The following is a 16,366-nucleotide window of genomic DNA, read 5'->3' on the forward strand; positions in this document are numbered from 1 at the left end:
CACGTTCTCCAACCTCCTGGGTCCCCAGTGACTTCAGCTGTGCTTGGCACACTCAGCCACCTCCGGTGGGCCATTAATTCTTCATTGTAGGGACTGCAGGCCTCACCAAGGCCATGCCCCTCATCAATGGGTGTGCGTGCCCTGCAAATGCTGACCCACTCCAAATGATGAAGAACAACTCTAAGGCCAGCAAGCAGCACATCCCAATCCCCATTGCACACTTGCCCCCTGGCACCCTTGGCACTCATATTCTGTGAGGACCCCACAATGTGAAGAAAGAAACAAACACTAAGAATATCTGCAGGTGATACCCACCGGGTCAGCGTTTAGGATTATGCCGTCTTGTGGTAGAAACACCAAGCACCTGGGCACGTCACCTGTTGCAGTTGGCACATTGCTTTGTGCTCGGGTGCCATGTAACTGCTTGGTAAGTCAGCACACACATGAAGAGAGAGGGCACTTCAGGAAATAGCACACCAGCCTAGGCCAGAATCGCCCCATTGGTGCCACTAACTGGGCCCTGGCATCGACGTGCCTCCTCCACACCCGCCAGGCTGTCCCACCGCAGTGGATAAAATGTCCCCAAGCTCTTTTGGTTGCACAGTGAAAGCATTTTAATGCCAAGTGAGGCTTTAAAAAGTACAGAAGACGCTTCATGACACAAGATGTACGTTTAGCTGCGGGCAGTAAAGCCTGCCATCCCTGCCACCCCAGTACTGCCCATCTTTTGCTCTCTGTGTCCTTCCCGAGTCTCTGAAGTTCAGTTTGGGTTTCTTGGCAGCTTTCAGAGAGCCCTGCATGTGACATGTTGAAGTGGGCTGGTCATTTTAGGGGCTCCTTGCCAGTGCCACCCTGGCCACACTGCGCCCTCTCATTTGTGGTGCTCCTGTAGTCGGTAGGTACGGCGTAAAGAAGGAAACAAAAGAAAAAAGTCACCTGGGCACGACGTCTCCACTTGGACACGCTGAAGGTCCAAATGCCCACTAAAGCAGCTCACATACTGCAGTGCCCGCCGGTGAAGCAAGCAGGAGTCCACTGAAGACCCTCAAACTGCTGTAATGGTGGCCCACTCTGTAACCGGGGACGTGACGTGGTTTGTTGCTTGTGACGAATTTGAATAACGTGGCGGCATCTCTCGAGTTCTGGTTGGGGCCGAGCCGGGAAGGGCACCAGCTGTCCTGGCAAGAGTCACAAGCGCTTGTGCTGACCCTTTACGTGCCCGCCGATGACCAGACTGCTGTTACAAAAGCCCGCCACGCCATCTCGAGTTCCCTCAGCCCCCCATTTTCGGTTGTGTGACGCCTTAGCCATTTAGTGCAGACGTTGCATCGGGTTTTGTTCTGGCCGAGGGGGTCACTCTGTCGTCACCTGCCACCCACCCCTCTGTGTCTGTGACACGGTAGTGCTCTGCACTTTGGGACAGTCTGTGCCGAGTGGGCACGATGTGTGGGGCTGCCAGCCACGGACCAAAGTGAACACCTGTGCTGTAGGCAGCGGAACGGAGCAACGACCAGACAGGGCAGCCCACCTTGGCCCGAGACTTCGGGGGGGTTTCTGAGAGGGACCAGGAGCCAATCACCTGTAACCTGCTGGTGGGGGTCTCCCTAATGTGAAAAAGAAAAAAGTGGAGCAAACAGACGGGTGACACCGTTCATAGAAAAGGGACAGACTCTTTCAGAATCACCACGAAGACCCCTTGAAGCCAGCGTGGCGTCACTCGTGGAGTCCCACTCCTCCTCACCTGTCCGGCTACCATTCAGACGTGAGACCTGTCGCCCGCCGGCTGGGGGTCTCCGTAAGACGATACGAAGGCCGGAGACAGCAGGGGGTTCTCGGTGCCGTTGTCTTCGCTGATGTGCAGAACGGTGGCCGCATGCTGAAGCAAACTTCGGGTCTCCTCTCCTGCAAAGTCCTCCGGGCTCTCGGGGAGTGGCAGCGGCTCTGGGGATGGCGTGATTTCCAGGATGGGCGGTGGCGGGGGGCACAAGGTTGTCCGTGGTTCTTCACGCTCTTTAGCCTTTGATTCTGTTGAGTCGGCCTGAAAAAGAGAAAGATGGCGCGTGAAACTCTGCGTGGCATTGCTGATGATCGGCGTTTGATTGGATGGCCTGTGCCAGCTGCCCACCCTGTTTGTGACCGCGGCGGGGGTTTGTATTCACACTGGCGTCCTGCCTGACACGGCCACAGGAGGCAGCGCTGAGTCAAACGTTGGGCACAATCCTCAGCTGAGCTACGATTAGCACACGTAATAATAATAATAATAAATATAATAATAATACGGCCGGGCGACAAGTTCCACGTCATCGCCAACCCACAGAGAGGAAGACCAAGAGTGGGCTCACGTGACTCCGTTATGTAAGCAACCGCCGTGAGAAGAGAAGGCCCCCGAAATGCCCAGCTGAAAATCTCACGAGCAGCCTCACTTCACCTCGAGTTGTGGTGGCACTTCATGGCATCATGGGGCCTGGTGCCAGTCACACACACAAACACAGGGGGCCCCACCACACGCTGCACTGTGCCCGCCTGCCACTTTATGCCTTACTTCTGCACTTTGTCTCACTGCTGATTGTCGTATTCACTTGTTTCTTATTTTATGTGATTCGTGGATTCCGTTCCCTTTACTCCTCCTCCTCCTCCTCCTCCTCTTCCTCCCTCGTGTAACTGTAACCCTAATTGAATTTTATTGCTCCGGTTTCTTGATTTTTTCCATTTTGCTTATTGTTTTCAATAATCTCTCGTGTTGCGCCGTATTTTTAAATGAGGTGACAGCCCTTGTGTGCCATCTAGTGGGCCCTCACCAGGAGCAGGGGCACCGGGTCGGCTGGCAGGTAAAACTTTGTGTGTTTTTTTATTGTCTGTGGGGTATTTGATCCCCTGAGTGTGTATTAATAATCATAATCATCATGTTTGATTTATATAGCGCCTTTCCCAAGCTTCGAGGCCATTCGTGGATTATTTGCAAAGCAGTCACCTGAGCAGAAGATAACTTTATAGATGGAGACTGTCGGGTGGCAGTGAAGTGCAATAAGGAGTCATTTTATGTGGGCACCTACCGTGACAGGACCGTGTCGCTCCGCGTCCGCACTTGAAGACGAGGCCAGCGGCTTGGACTTCGCGTCTCCTTCCAGACTCTTGTGATTGGATGAAGGCTCCTGTTTGTCCTCGGCAGGGCCAATCACAGTTGCCTCTTGTGCTTCCGTGAAGGTCACCGACCTCTTCTGTTCTGCAGACGACACGAGGAGAGCTCGTTAGCGAATCAACATCGTGCGGCACCTCAACTGTCACTTCACGACACTCGCTCGTACCGTGACCGACTTTAACGTGCACACGCAGGTTTACGATGACAAATGTATCGAGGACTCAGAAGGACACTTTTGTGCCCGCCGTCCTCTGCTTATTCTTAATTCTCCTCCACACAAACTGCAAGATGAGCAGAGCCGGAGAAGTCCGCACGTCTCCCGAGCGGCCCGACTTTACACAGTTTCAGCATCACAGACATGCATTCCCCAAACTGCCCAAGGACTGGGCACTCCACACAGGAACATTTCAAAGTGGACGGCGCTGCTTACCCAGAGGCCTCGATTTGGGCTGAATACTCCGGCGGGTGGTGGACAGGCGAGCCCCTGGGCGACTGCGAGGCTCCGTCTGAGTCTTCTGCCTGGACAGCAGGGGTCGTCTTGGCTGAAAGAGCACATTAGAGAGCAGTCAGGCGTGTCGGCACATCCTCAAAGACGGGCAGACGTGGCGCTTCGGGACTGGCACCCTGTCCTGGGCTGGCCCTGCGCCCGATGCTGCCGACACAGACCCCGCAAACCCAGCAGCGCAGCGAACTGGATTGAGCAGGTCCGAGAATATTCTGTCAAGTGTGACAGCAGCTCTAAGTGCTGCAGGCCTCGTGAAGGGACAAGGCTGCAGTGGCAGAGGGCAAGAATGACAAGATGGCACTGCGGCCCCCCAGTAACAAGTCAGCCCAGCACTAAGCGTCCATGAAGAGGCGCCGCTCGCTTCTCAGTCAGGTATGTTTGTAGGCAGGGAACCTTCTGGAAAAGCACGAGGAGCCGCCTGGGGAGAATGTTGTTTAAATGTTGTTTGAATGCACTGAAATTCATCAGATGGTAGCAGGGTCCGTTTACAAAGCGACTTCCAAAGTGACAGGAACAGTACAGGTGACCCTGCTTTATACAGAATGCACAAGTGAATCAGCCCGGCCCCTTAAATTGGAGTCGGGGACAGACAGTGCAGCCAGAGACAGGTATGGGAATCGAAAGAGATGGGCATACAGACGGGCAGACAGGTAGGCAGACAGACAGACAGTGCAGCCAGAGACAGGTATGGGAAGGGAAAGAGATGGGCATACAGACGGGCAGACAGACAGTGCAGCCAGAGACAGGTATGGGAAGGGAAAGAGACGGGCATACAGACAGACGGGCAGAGAGACAGTGCAGCCAGAGACAGGTATGGGAATCGAAAGAGATGGGCATACAGATGGGCATACAGGCAGGCATTCAGACAGATGGGCAGACAGGTAGGCAGGCCATGTTTGCTCAGGTCTTTTACGCTGGGCGTGCATCACCCAACACAAAGGTGGTGCCCAGTCAGTTTGGCAGAATGGCCGGCTCCCTAACTTACTGAAGACCCCACATCTGCGCAGACCCTCGTCCTTTTCACGCGGCGCACGGTGTCTTGAGTCACTCGCTCTGTGTGTGTGTTTCAGGTCCACTCGTGCCCTCCACCCTTAGTTTTTCACTGGGCCCACGTGCCCACCCGCCTGGCGTTTCCTGGTTTGCTTTCTGTCTGATTTGATTTTTCTATTCTTCCCTGAACAGAGTGATCTTGTGCAGCTCATTATAATCTCATTGGGTTTTGGCCCGCGAGGCTCACTTTGTCCACAGTGCAGGAGTTTAGCAGGCGCCACCGGGCACTGATGGGGTCTTTGGGTCACGGGAGGAGCTGGCGGCCTGAGTCAGCTCAGAGGGGACCAACATGCAGCGTAATGGGCTCAAAGGACTTTAGAATTGAGTAGGAAAACTAACTGCAAAGATGAAAGCAAAAAGAAGTGAAATCCAAAGAAAACAATGAGGACAATCCCAAAGATAAAATCAAGACGTACTGACGACATATCAGAAATGAGGAGTCGAAAACTAAATAAATGGGCCTAACCAAGCAAATACAGCAGAGTAGGACAGAAGTGGGCAGACGTGCCAAAGGGCAAAGACACCGAGGAGAAGAAACACGGCAGGCGTGGTGGCGCCCAGCAATCTGTCACGTAAGACACAAATAACAGGACAAGTGACAATGGCAGCCATCTGATCTTCCATCAAGGCGTGTAAGTTACACCTTATGATGCACTCACTGACACAGCGCGACAGTGAAAAGAGAAGTCAAAAACAGGAGCGGCTCCGGTCTGCCGTCGTAATCGACTTACACAGAATGCTGAAGGTATTTTGATTTTTCTAAAATGAATCTTCGCCGATCAGCCCGATTTGTAAATTCACCACCACATTCCGAGGTAAACCAGAAAAGAGCTAAACGTGCGAGTGTACGACGTGCGTAATGGGAGAAGCCGCACAAGTCACTGCTCGATAACAACTCTGGTGACTTTCTGCCCTCCGCCAGGGCCTCAAGGCCACTCGCGCCACCCGCAGGACTCTGGTCTTGCTGCTGACAGTGACGAAGGGTGGGATGACAAAGGGACATGAAGAGGCTGTCTGCTCTTACCTGGCGCAGTCCTCGCTTTCTTCCAAGCGGCTGCTGAAGGAGCAGATTCTGCTGTCCGGGTTCGCTCTGAACACTCGCCACTCTGCGGAGAAGGCAAATCTGGGGTCAGTTTCAGGCAGCGGTGCCCCCGTTTGTGGTGCAGACTAACCCCCCTTCTGCACTTCATGTCCTGTCCGGTCTTTGACACTTGCTGGTCCACTTTAGGACTTGCTGCTCTCCATTTCGACCGTTTAAAGGAGGTTTGTTTGATCTCAAAGGAGTGCCAACAAAAGAACAAAAACCAAACGTGGATGGCCAAGTGTTTCATCACATGGATGTGCTTCTTTTAGCCTTAAACAAATGGGTATTCATTTCAATATTCAATATCTTGTTTACCCCACGTATGTGACCACTCGCAGCATGGTGACGTGGGGGCTGTCACGCCATACAGTTTGATTTTGTACCCACTGTGCTCGAAGCCAAGTGCTGAGGTCAGAGCGGCATGCTGGGAGTTTCAGAATTAAAGTGTAGCTCCACATGCACGTGCGTCAGTGTTCGCCAGTTTCACTGGCACAATTTCACTCTTATGTGCCCCGGGTGTCCTGCTGGCTGAACTGAAGAGGAGTTTGCTGTCTATGCTGCAGAAAATCAGTTCAAAGTGAGACAATTGTATTGGCAAAGCGTGCCCCCGTGGGCACAAACCCAAAGGGGTCTAAACATGCCAGCCACCCCCCAGTGGACACAAACCCAAAGGGGTCTAAATATGCCAGCTACCCCCCTGTGGGCACAAAACCAAAGGGGTCTAAATATGCCAATGGACACAAACCCAAAGGGGTCTAAATACGCCAGACCCTCTCCAGTGGACACAAACCCAAAGGGGTCTAAATATGCCAGCCCCCCATACCCCCCACTTACCAGACCCAGGATCCCTTACAACACTGACAGCAGCGCAGAAAGCAAACACGCCAATTGGGCTGGCTTTGTCACACTGTGACATGTAGGTGTCACACGTTTGAATCTGCAGACATACCAAAGGTCTCTAAAGGCGCAGCAGACGTTGACTTTGGCCGAGTACTAAATTTGGCAAATCCACAAGCAGTCAGTGTTTTAAGGCCTTGGCTTACATATTGGATTTTAGGAATGAATCAATCAAACGACGACATGACACAATCACAGTCTTGGATGCTCCACGTGTCAGACATTAAACAGTTTGGTGTCTGTGGGAGAACTGGAGTGAACATCGTCTCAAAATGGAGACCACTGCTAGGCTGTTTCTTTTTTTTTTTCATTCAATGGTTCTAAAGTCCTGCTGTTACCGGGATCGTCTGTATTCTGGAAGTGTGGCCGCCAAACCACATACGATATTCTAGATGTGGCGTCATGAAGGCGTCTTACGATGACTAAAAGATCTGCCGCTTTAACCACTTCCTAGCTCCCTTCTGAGTCGCGTGTAGCGTAAGACGGTTAAAGTCGCGTTCTGCCTCGATATTCACAGACAGCACTGCTCTGCAAAGCCTCACAGGATTTCAGTTTTCGTGTTCTGGTAAAGGTCTTCTCGGCACACTGTCCTTACTCTCCCTGTGGCGATTTGTTCTCGCACCCCCTTTTCTAGCCCAAAGGGAGACTACAGCAGAACTGGCACATTGGCACCAGGGGGTGCGACCAGCTCTTGGCATGGAGGTGGGTCCTCCTTTGATTGGACAGCAGCACCCAAGTGTCCTGGCACAGAAACTCAAGAGGCCATCCAAGGAGAGACCTCCTGCTGTGCTTGTTCTGTTAGGTGACTGTCACCGAGGCAGGCCGGTGGCTCTACGGCTCTGCCAGAGGGTCCTGCTTTGTGACTCTCTTTTCCATGAATCCCTCTTCACGCTTAACTCCGCTCTGTTCAGGTAAACTAAAAGTGTACTCAGCTTTCGAGTTTTTAAACGGTTCAGTTATAAGTTTGAACTTTTCATAGAAGATAGGATTCTAAAAACCTGCCGAGAGAATGAAGTTGTCACAAGTCACCGCCTCTCCAGTTTTCCCACTCAGGCCACTGCTGATTTGCAAAGCTGGGACACATGAATGACCATCATGACACCATGGACTGACTGCAATGAGACACAGCAAAGGTTCTGAGGGGAAGAAATCCTGCTAGAGAGCAGCTAGCGTCAATTAAGACAATTACGGCAAGGTGAATGATTAGAACTCTGCTTTGTCAAAATTACAAAGAAAAAAAACAAAGAAAACAACAAATCAATCACAAGGACTTGTTGATTAAATGGAGATGTTACGAGAGACACAGAGAGAGTGACAGGCTGGCTCCCGGCACAGACACGCACATAAAAAGGAAGCTCTTGGACACTGTACCTAGAGAGGTTACCCTCTGCGATCAGCCCCTGGCATTCGTCTAGGACATTGGGTTCACTGTAGAGGGGTAGGGAGACGAGGATTTAGGGACAGTTCAAGGCATGCGTGTGACTCGCCTTTACAGCCTGGGCCTTTCTGTGGCAGCCGCACGGGTCAGCCAAAGCGAAAGGCCGAGATCTGCACAGACGGAGCACTGAGAACAAGAAGAAACAACAGGTCTGCAGCCCGCGCTGCTCTGGGTGCAAAGACTGACACTTACAGATCAGCTGTTCAGAGGCACGCACACGCACACACATGCACACGCACGCGCATCACTGACACTTACAGATCAGCTGTTCACATGCGCGGACACGCACACACAGGCGCGCACATCACTGACACAGATCAGCTGTTCACACGCACACACAGCGCACGTCACTGACACTTACAGATCAGCTGTTCACACGCGCGGACACGCACACACAGGCGCGCGCATCAGTTACATTTACAGATCAGCTGTTCAGACGCGCGCACACATACATGCACATGCACACGCATCACTGACACAGATCAGCTATTCACACGCGTGCACAGCGCACATCAGTTACTTACAGATCAGCTATTCACACGCACGCGCACACACACACACATCAGTTACACTTTGCATCGACCTGTTCACGTCATTTTAAACGTGGAAAAATCTAATTAGAGAAGAAGAGTCAAGTAAATAAAACATTTCATTCAAACTCACAGCTCTTTAAAATCAAAATGTACAAACTGCATATTCATCCATTTTAGCAAATGCAGACATTTAAATATAAATTAAACATAATGTCAGATTTATGCAACTTAGTAACACTCAGATGTTTGCATTACGGAGGTCCTCTTCCTCCTCCTCACTTAAGCACACCAAACGTTCAAGGATTGTTTGAAATGTTGTTTTTTTTTTTTGAAGCTTTTTTATTATTGAAATCGAGATGTTAAACAATGATGTTAAATGTAGTATCATTGTGAATGCCTATTAAAGTTGAATATTCCAGCGCTGTATCTGCTTGACGCAGCACGAATGCGAAGGTGTGTGCCTACAGATATCGAACTTCTCTTGTTCTTGGGAGACGACCCTCTTTTAATGTGCGTAGTGACATCCTTGACACGCTGTGACAGCCAGTGTGGCGTGCTGGAGAGGGGCATTGAATTAAAAAGCTGCTCAGAAGGCAGGCTCAGCTCCGGGGGGCCCTCTGGACTCGCTGGCGGTAGCCGTGGACTAGAGAATGAAGACAAACCCGACGGCCATTATGAACACCGCCGCACAGCCATTATTCTCTGACACAGTCAGTCATTCGGCCGGCGTGTGTCAAGCAATGCAACTTGGCTAAGAAGGTGCAGAGTGGTATGGACGCTGCTGTGAATGCGAGTGCTCCGCACCTCCAAGATGTCCCCTCTGTGTGCCATTTAGACACACAGACACTCCCACTGGCACTAAACCACATCCAGGACTGGCCGGCGGGCTGGTGCCAGTGGGGCATTCTCTTCATGCCAAGGCTTTGCTTTTCTCTCCCCATGTCATTGTTTGGTGCTTTTGTCCAATGTTGGGTTTCCCGTGGAGGAGCAGGATGGACATTTGACCAAAGGGCAGACGAGATCTGCATCAATGGACGTCTTCTTTGTCTCTGCTGAGTTTAGTACATTTATTCTTTCCCAAGTAAATATGAATATTTAGATATGCTGCAGATCAAATTTATTTTATGTTTCCTTTGCCTACTTTATGCCCAGTTAGCAGTGCGTATCTGCGTGTTGCTTCACGTTGAACTTCTACACTCTATGGCACAGTTTCTTGATCTGCATTGTCGTGACTCACTCAATGACAAAGGGACGCGTGCGGTTTGCGAAGTGTCTTGCGATGGCTCTTTGCGGGCAGGTTAAGTAGTCGAGATTGCCCCGCCATGACTGTGTGCGGACCCCGACTCCCACTATGACTGTTGTCAAGCCCTGGGTGTCTAAGACACTAAGGAGGACATGATTGGGTGACAAGAAGATAAAGTTAAGGACGCCTTGCTTCCTAGGAATAAACCGAGCAGGCCGGTATTGTTCTCCTGTGAGCCGCTACGATGTCAGCCCGGCTACCGAACGCAAATCCCATGCCTACTTGTTTTCTGGGTGGGGTCAGCACATTCTCATGGTGTCTGGGTGGGCTTTTCGTTAGATGATCTGGTGTTCCTCCCAGTGATGCTGTGCCCTAGGTGAGCGTGTGCCTAAGTGGGCCCTGCTCTGGACTGGCCCCCCATCCAGGGCTGTTTTCCGATGTGTGCCTTGTGCTGCCAGCATTGGCCCTGACCCCGAAATGAGTTTGGTGGCTTGTGGGAGGTTTACGTCCCCTTAAAGTCGGCTTTTTTTTTTTTTTTCTGCACCTTTACACCAAATCTTGCGGGGAGTCAAATGGTCAACTCGTCCTAATGACGCAGCCTGGCATATACAAGTGCAGATGGGCCTACCTCTGGCTGGGCAGCATCGTGCCACGTCCTGCTTCGGCCTGTGGTGCAGACATGCTGGACACGTGACTTGAGAAGCGCCGTCGGCTCAGGTACGCGTCGTGCTCACTCACCACACTGGGCATGCTCACCGAGTCATCTGTGATTGGGCATGGAAAGCAAAGACAAGTTAGCGTCTTTACTCCTGGATTCCTGGCTGGTATGGATGTTGAATTGAAGCAATGATTACATCTCGTTATTTCCCGGCCCATCAAATGATCTTCACTTAAACTGCACAGCTTACATAAAGAAGCACCGTCGTCAGGTCCTTGAAAAGGCAAGGAAGGTTAATTCAACAACAACAACTACTGAGGCGCTGGGTTACCTGCCAGACATCAGGGACTCAAATCAGAATAAAGCAGCAATGACGCGAAGGTCCGTTAAAGCTGAAGAAGAGTAAACAGCACAGCCGAGTCGGCTAAAAAACACACAGAGAGCTCAAAAAGAGTGAAAAATGACAACATAACTAACAGCAAGCAAGAAGGGGACGGGAACTGCAGCGCCAGTCTGAACGTGAGGATCAGTACAGGCCCACCAACGGGCACAGGAAGAGAGCAGCACAATCAAGGCTGGCATCAAATGAGGTCATCGAAGCAGAGACACACTTACTTTCTTCCTCATCTTCATCAGTACGACTCAGTGTGTCTTGGGACGCCTGATGGGACTGCTCACTGTCCTGTTCCCACACTGTTCCTGTCCCAGTATTGGAGCGTGACATGGTCGCCAGGCTGAGGCGATAGGCCGAGGTAGATGTGCCAACCGTACTTATAGAAGTCTTTCCTTGATAAGCTGCAAAGACACAAAATACAGCCAATCGCTGACACTGGTGACACATACAAACGGGACGGCCTGCTAACTGGCGCCCCTCTGGAATTCTGTCTTAAACGGAGACCGCCAGCCTCTTGGCCGCTCACAAGATGGCTTGACTACTGGTGGGGTTCGCTAGTCCTGACCGTCTCCAAAAAGTGCCACATTAAAGAAATCGAGTGGGAGATTTGTCATAGAGGCGACAGAAGAGAAGTCAGTCACTGACTATCAATGAATACACGACGATAAACATCGGAGCACCGCACCCTACCAAAAACACTTTCACGCAGCGAAGCCTGGACTTTGGGCAACGCACTCGGACATCTTTCATAACACGGCTGGCATGATTTGTCACAATAATGTAGCATCGCTCTGACTAGACTCACAAAATGGCAGCAAAAAATAATCAAGCAGAACGGCAAGGATATGATGTCCCACGAAATAATAAATTGTAAGACACGACCCCCTGGCACAGGTGAAGACTCACACAATTCTCAACCGCAGCCCCACAGGCGCCCGCGTTCCTCGGGTTTCAGAGTTTGGTGAGCAGCAGCAGATTTAACTTTAAAGTGTCCCGAGTAGCTAAGCAAGCACGACTGGCACACTTCTGCTCCTGAACGCCTCCCTTCATCTCAGATGCATGGCGTGTTCAGGTGGGCTGGCACTTTGTATGCCACCGCAATACCCGTGCCATGATATGACCTTGGTGTGGTTGTACGCCGTATGATTCTGTCGGCCGCTGTTACTTCCCCACCATTCTCTGCTGTTCTGTCACGGACATCACAAAGCTCAGTTACACGTCAGCCAGTGTGTCGGGACTCAACCTTGAGCTTCATTACCTTTTCACGTTTTCTTTTCGTTTCATGGAATGAGAATTTGTTGGCACTCCCAAAGTCAACTCTGCCTAAACTGTGCTGGTCCTGACATTCTCAGCTCTTCTGAGCTCCTCTCCGCGTTTCTCACCTGAGCCGCTGTGGACGGCCTCCTTGAGGATCTTCAGCTCGTTGTTGAACTCTGCGATGAGCGAACTCTTACATAACGGCCGAGGGATGAAGCGCCGCTCGAGCTGATCGGCAATGTGGTGCCGAGCTGTGATCTCCTCTTGGCTTTCTGCAGGCTGCGTCAGGAGCTAAACACAATATTGGGACACACACACACACACACAATGTGAATGGCCTTTCACGAGTAGCCCCGTACGGACCCCTGTCGTCCCAGTCTCCAAACGAGACTCACGTAATTAACAGATGTAACAAATGTCTTGTCTTGCCATCCAGTCTTTGAGTTTGGGGAGAACAATAAACTGAATGATTGTCTGACCTCTGACTGATTTAAATGGCAACTTTCATTGGTTATTTCACTTCTGACACACGGCGGCCTACAAAGGGTACACAATGACGCTGAACTCACCTTGCATTGGATGAAAGGTCGGAGCAGCACAAATATTGGGATCCTGGTCCTCACGATGAAATCGATAAAATCCCAAAGGGCCAGCCCCCCCACCTTCCTGAGTGCCATCTCCTTCACCTGCAGACTGAGCCGATACCACTGGTTGCCCAGTTGTCGCTCAAAACAAACCAGGATCACCTTGAGGGCTGAAGCAGAAAACAGGCTGAGCTGACGAGCATCTGGAGCAGAATCAAAGTCACCTGAGACGACAGACTCCGAGACTCACACACCGACACGCACAGACACACACGCACACGGACACACACGCACGGACGGACACACACACACGGACAGACACACGGACGGACACACGGACACACACAGACACGCACACACACACACGCACGGACACACGGACACACACACAGACGGACGGACACACAGACACACACGGACACACACACACATATGTATATCTATATATTTATTATGTCTATCTGTTACTCACCCCACGTTGTTTAAAGTGTCGTCTAAGAAAACTTTTAATCTCAAGCAGAAAACTCACAATTCCTGATACAGTGGGCTTCAGCGGTGCCCCAAATTGAACAAAGTGGACATTAAAAAAAAATCTGAAATGACTCGGATTGCAAAGTCCAGAGGTTAGGCGTTGTTTCTTTGAATTCATTATTGTGGAGTCGCTCCGCGCAGGGTTCAGGATATACAATGTGATGCTCAACCCGGCTGGGACGCCCTAAGAATGGAAGGATGGAGGAAGGCAGCTGCTTTGGGACACCGACTCCCCCAGGACGCTAGATGGCGGCCAGTGCCTCAGATTCCCGCAGGGCACCATGGGGTCTGGAGTTCGGCTTCAGAGCCCTGCTGGGACCGTGGGTGCCGCCAGGAGACGCTGCAGGGAGGCTTGGGAGTCTCTACTTTCTACATCCAAAGTCACTGGGATGGAAGGACAGGAGTACTTCCGGGTCAAGGACTATATAAGGACGGCTGTAATCCCAGCAAGCGAGCCGAGCCGGAGTCGGGAGGCTGAAGGCAGAGCTCGCTGGGAGGTGTGGAGGAGAGATTTGTGTCTTTATTCTTGGGATTTGTATTACTTGCCTGTGTGTGGTGATTGTGGTGCTTAGAAGTATTATCACAGGAAGGAAAGGAATTCAAATACCTGTCTGTACTTTTACCTGCATGGTGTCCTGGCCGTGTGTCTGTCTGTCGCCCTCTAGTGTCACAACATGTAGATCTAGGTCAGGGGGTCGCCCAGTCTGGTCCTGGAGGACCACCGTGGCTGCAGGTGTAAATGAGTGCCCTGTGAATTCACTCACGGCCATGGTAGCCAATGAATGAGCTGTTACTGGGCAGAACTGACCAATGATGGAGGAGGGAGGCGGCTCTTTTTCGGTGAGTGGTGGTGGTGGATATCTGCTGCTATTTTAGCCGTAAGCGTGTTTGAGGCCTTGTGAACATACGACTGATGGATGATGTGAAGCACGTAGTTTCAGATTTTGTTCATGGATGTTTTGATGTTGTTTGCAGGGTCTCCACTGAAGCACACTGTATTGTGAATTTTGTGATCTCTGCTCTCCATCACTACAAACAATGCAAGGTAGGCCACGAATAAAAACATAATATATTTGAGTATTCATTTAATAATAAGTACCCTTAAATCATTACTAATAGAGGTAGACTCTAATGCAAACATTCTCCCTTTTCATTTCTTTCATGCCCCGAAATACGTCCTAACAGCAGCATGCACATCATCATCATCATCATCATCATCATCATCCAGCCATCAGGAGTCTGCCCACCCTCTAGAGCACGTGACGCTCTCGTCTCTCACCCAGGTAGGCTGCCTGACTTGTCGACTCCGCTAGGCCTTCTCTGCGCAGGTCCTTCCCAGCATCACCTGGGGTGGAGCAGTGGGCAGGCGAGCTTTCCAGCATGAAGTTCTTGCTGCGTGAAGTGCTAATGATGCGTGGCGGCAGGAGGATGTTGATGACCGTCTGAAGCAGCAGAAACACCTCCGGCTGCTCGAGGTGAGGACTGTCTGTGGGGAGCAAACACGAGTTGATCAGGGAGGCCGAAGGGACGTCGCAGCGCAGTGCTGTTTACTCCAAAGAACAAGTGTTGTGAGTCAATCAGCAGTACGGTGGTATAACCAGCAGGGGGTGCACATTTACGTTTATTCCTTTCTTTTTTTCTTGTTTTTCTTTTATCCAAAGCAACCTACACAAGTGTGGCACGTGATGTACTGACTTCCACATTTCTACAAATGGAGAATTGGCAGCTAAAGTAAGTGGCAGTGGATGACACGGTGAGGTTTACACTGGCAGGCCCGAGGCACACAGCTCAATCAGAGGTTAAAGGTCAACAGCAAGGCCAAGTGGTCAGGCGACGCAGAGCTGCACACGGTGACCTGAACACGCGACGCCATCTGCCCTTGTGTGGACGTCACCAGTACCTGACTAACTTCACAATTCAGGATTCTGTAACGACGGCAGTGAACAAAAAATCAGGAGTGCTCTCCCCTCGACTTTCTCGTATACTCACATATGGGGACGGAGTAAACCGCAAGACAAGGATTCTGTTTGTATATTATGTGCATACAATCAAATCAAATGACTAACACACTGAAGAATTGTTATAACAGTAAAGCTGAATAAATCAGACTCTGCAGCTGCACAAATAAAAGGTAAAGGACCCTGCTGCTTAGCGGAAAAATGAGAGAAATCTCCATTTTGGACCTCACACTTGTATGTAAAATGTGGTTAACCGACGTGAAAGCGAACTCAAGTGATCGTGTTAACACAGAGAGACAGACGGACAGACGGACACAATTCAGACTCAGGGAGCTCTGAAACATCGAGATTCATCAAAATCTCAAAATGGACTTTTTGGAGGATGACAATACCTTCCCTGTACTTCATATACGAGAAAGTAAAACGCACACCATCGGTTATCAAAGGCGTGTGAAAAAACGGCATTTCAGCAGCAATGGGGGTTTGAATGAGCAGCAAATCTGAGACGGCTGCAGCACACAAAGCCTCACTTCACCAAACTGGAGAATCGCAGCCCACCTCTCATGGCACGGTGGGAATGGGATTCATTATCTTAATGGGGAAAAATACAATTCTCTGTTTAAGGAGCAGTTCAAGAGCTTTAGTGTAAAGCAGCTTGCAGGGCCCCCATTTGTAACATCAGGGACCTTTGGGCCTCACCCCGCGGACCTTAAGTTAGGGTTTGTGGTGTGGGTAGGCCGCTCTAAACACAGTGAAGTAAGAGCCGTCGTCAGACTAAAGTCTTTATTCCTGTGCAAATTCAGATGGGCCACAGATAAAACGTGGGTCACCCACCCATACTGATCATTGAAAATGGAATGAAACGCAGGAATAAGATGCTGTTTTAATAAACTGGGCGACGAGCACAGGCCTTTCCACTATAAGGCTCGGTGGCGTTGGTGCAGAAGGAGTGTTTTTCAATTTTAAAACGTTATGGATGTACGTGAGTAAACCTTTGACTGGACTGGATGCCATTGTGTGTTTACATTCAAAAACAATGCACGTGTGTACTGTCAGGCCACTCCGACTCTAAAGTCGCATTTTTACTTTTGTCTG

At 50.7% G+C, this 16,366-nt stretch overlaps 1 protein-coding gene across 15 annotated transcripts in view; it reads right to left on the reverse strand.

Annotated features, from left to right (window-relative positions):
* Positions 1 to 590: 590 nt before the first annotated feature.
* LOC120530703 (protein unc-80 homolog) overlaps positions 591 to 16,366 on the reverse strand; it is a 101,642-nt gene continuing 85,866 nt past the window's right edge. For 11 of the 15 annotated variants that reach the window (XM_039755144.1, XM_039755153.1, XM_039755154.1 and 8 more), the window contains 10 exons: positions 14,593 to 14,799; positions 12,768 to 12,952; positions 12,324 to 12,489; positions 11,163 to 11,342; positions 10,518 to 10,653; positions 8,047 to 8,103; positions 5,719 to 5,800; positions 3,570 to 3,681; positions 3,054 to 3,223; positions 591 to 2,038 (listed from right to left, as the gene is read on the reverse strand). In XM_039755144.1, the coding sequence (XP_039611078.1) occupies positions 1,757 to 2,038; positions 3,054 to 3,223; positions 3,570 to 3,681; positions 5,719 to 5,800; positions 8,047 to 8,103; positions 10,518 to 10,653; positions 11,163 to 11,342; positions 12,324 to 12,489; positions 12,768 to 12,952; positions 14,593 to 14,799 (1,577 nt within the window). In that variant the 3' untranslated portion in view covers positions 591 to 1,756. Of the gene's footprint in view, positions 2,039 to 3,053; positions 3,224 to 3,569; positions 3,682 to 5,718; positions 5,801 to 8,046; positions 8,104 to 10,517; positions 10,654 to 11,162; positions 11,343 to 12,323; positions 12,490 to 12,767; positions 12,953 to 14,592; positions 14,800 to 16,366 lie in introns of those variants that run through there. The other 4 variants (XM_039755155.1, XM_039755148.1, XM_039755141.1 and 1 more) reach the window with 3 other exon arrangements.

This window comes from Polypterus senegalus, chromosome 6, assembly GCF_016835505.1.
Source record: "Polypterus senegalus isolate Bchr_013 chromosome 6, ASM1683550v1, whole genome shotgun sequence".
Classification (NCBI taxonomy): Eukaryota; Metazoa; Chordata; class Cladistia; order Polypteriformes; family Polypteridae; genus Polypterus; species Polypterus senegalus.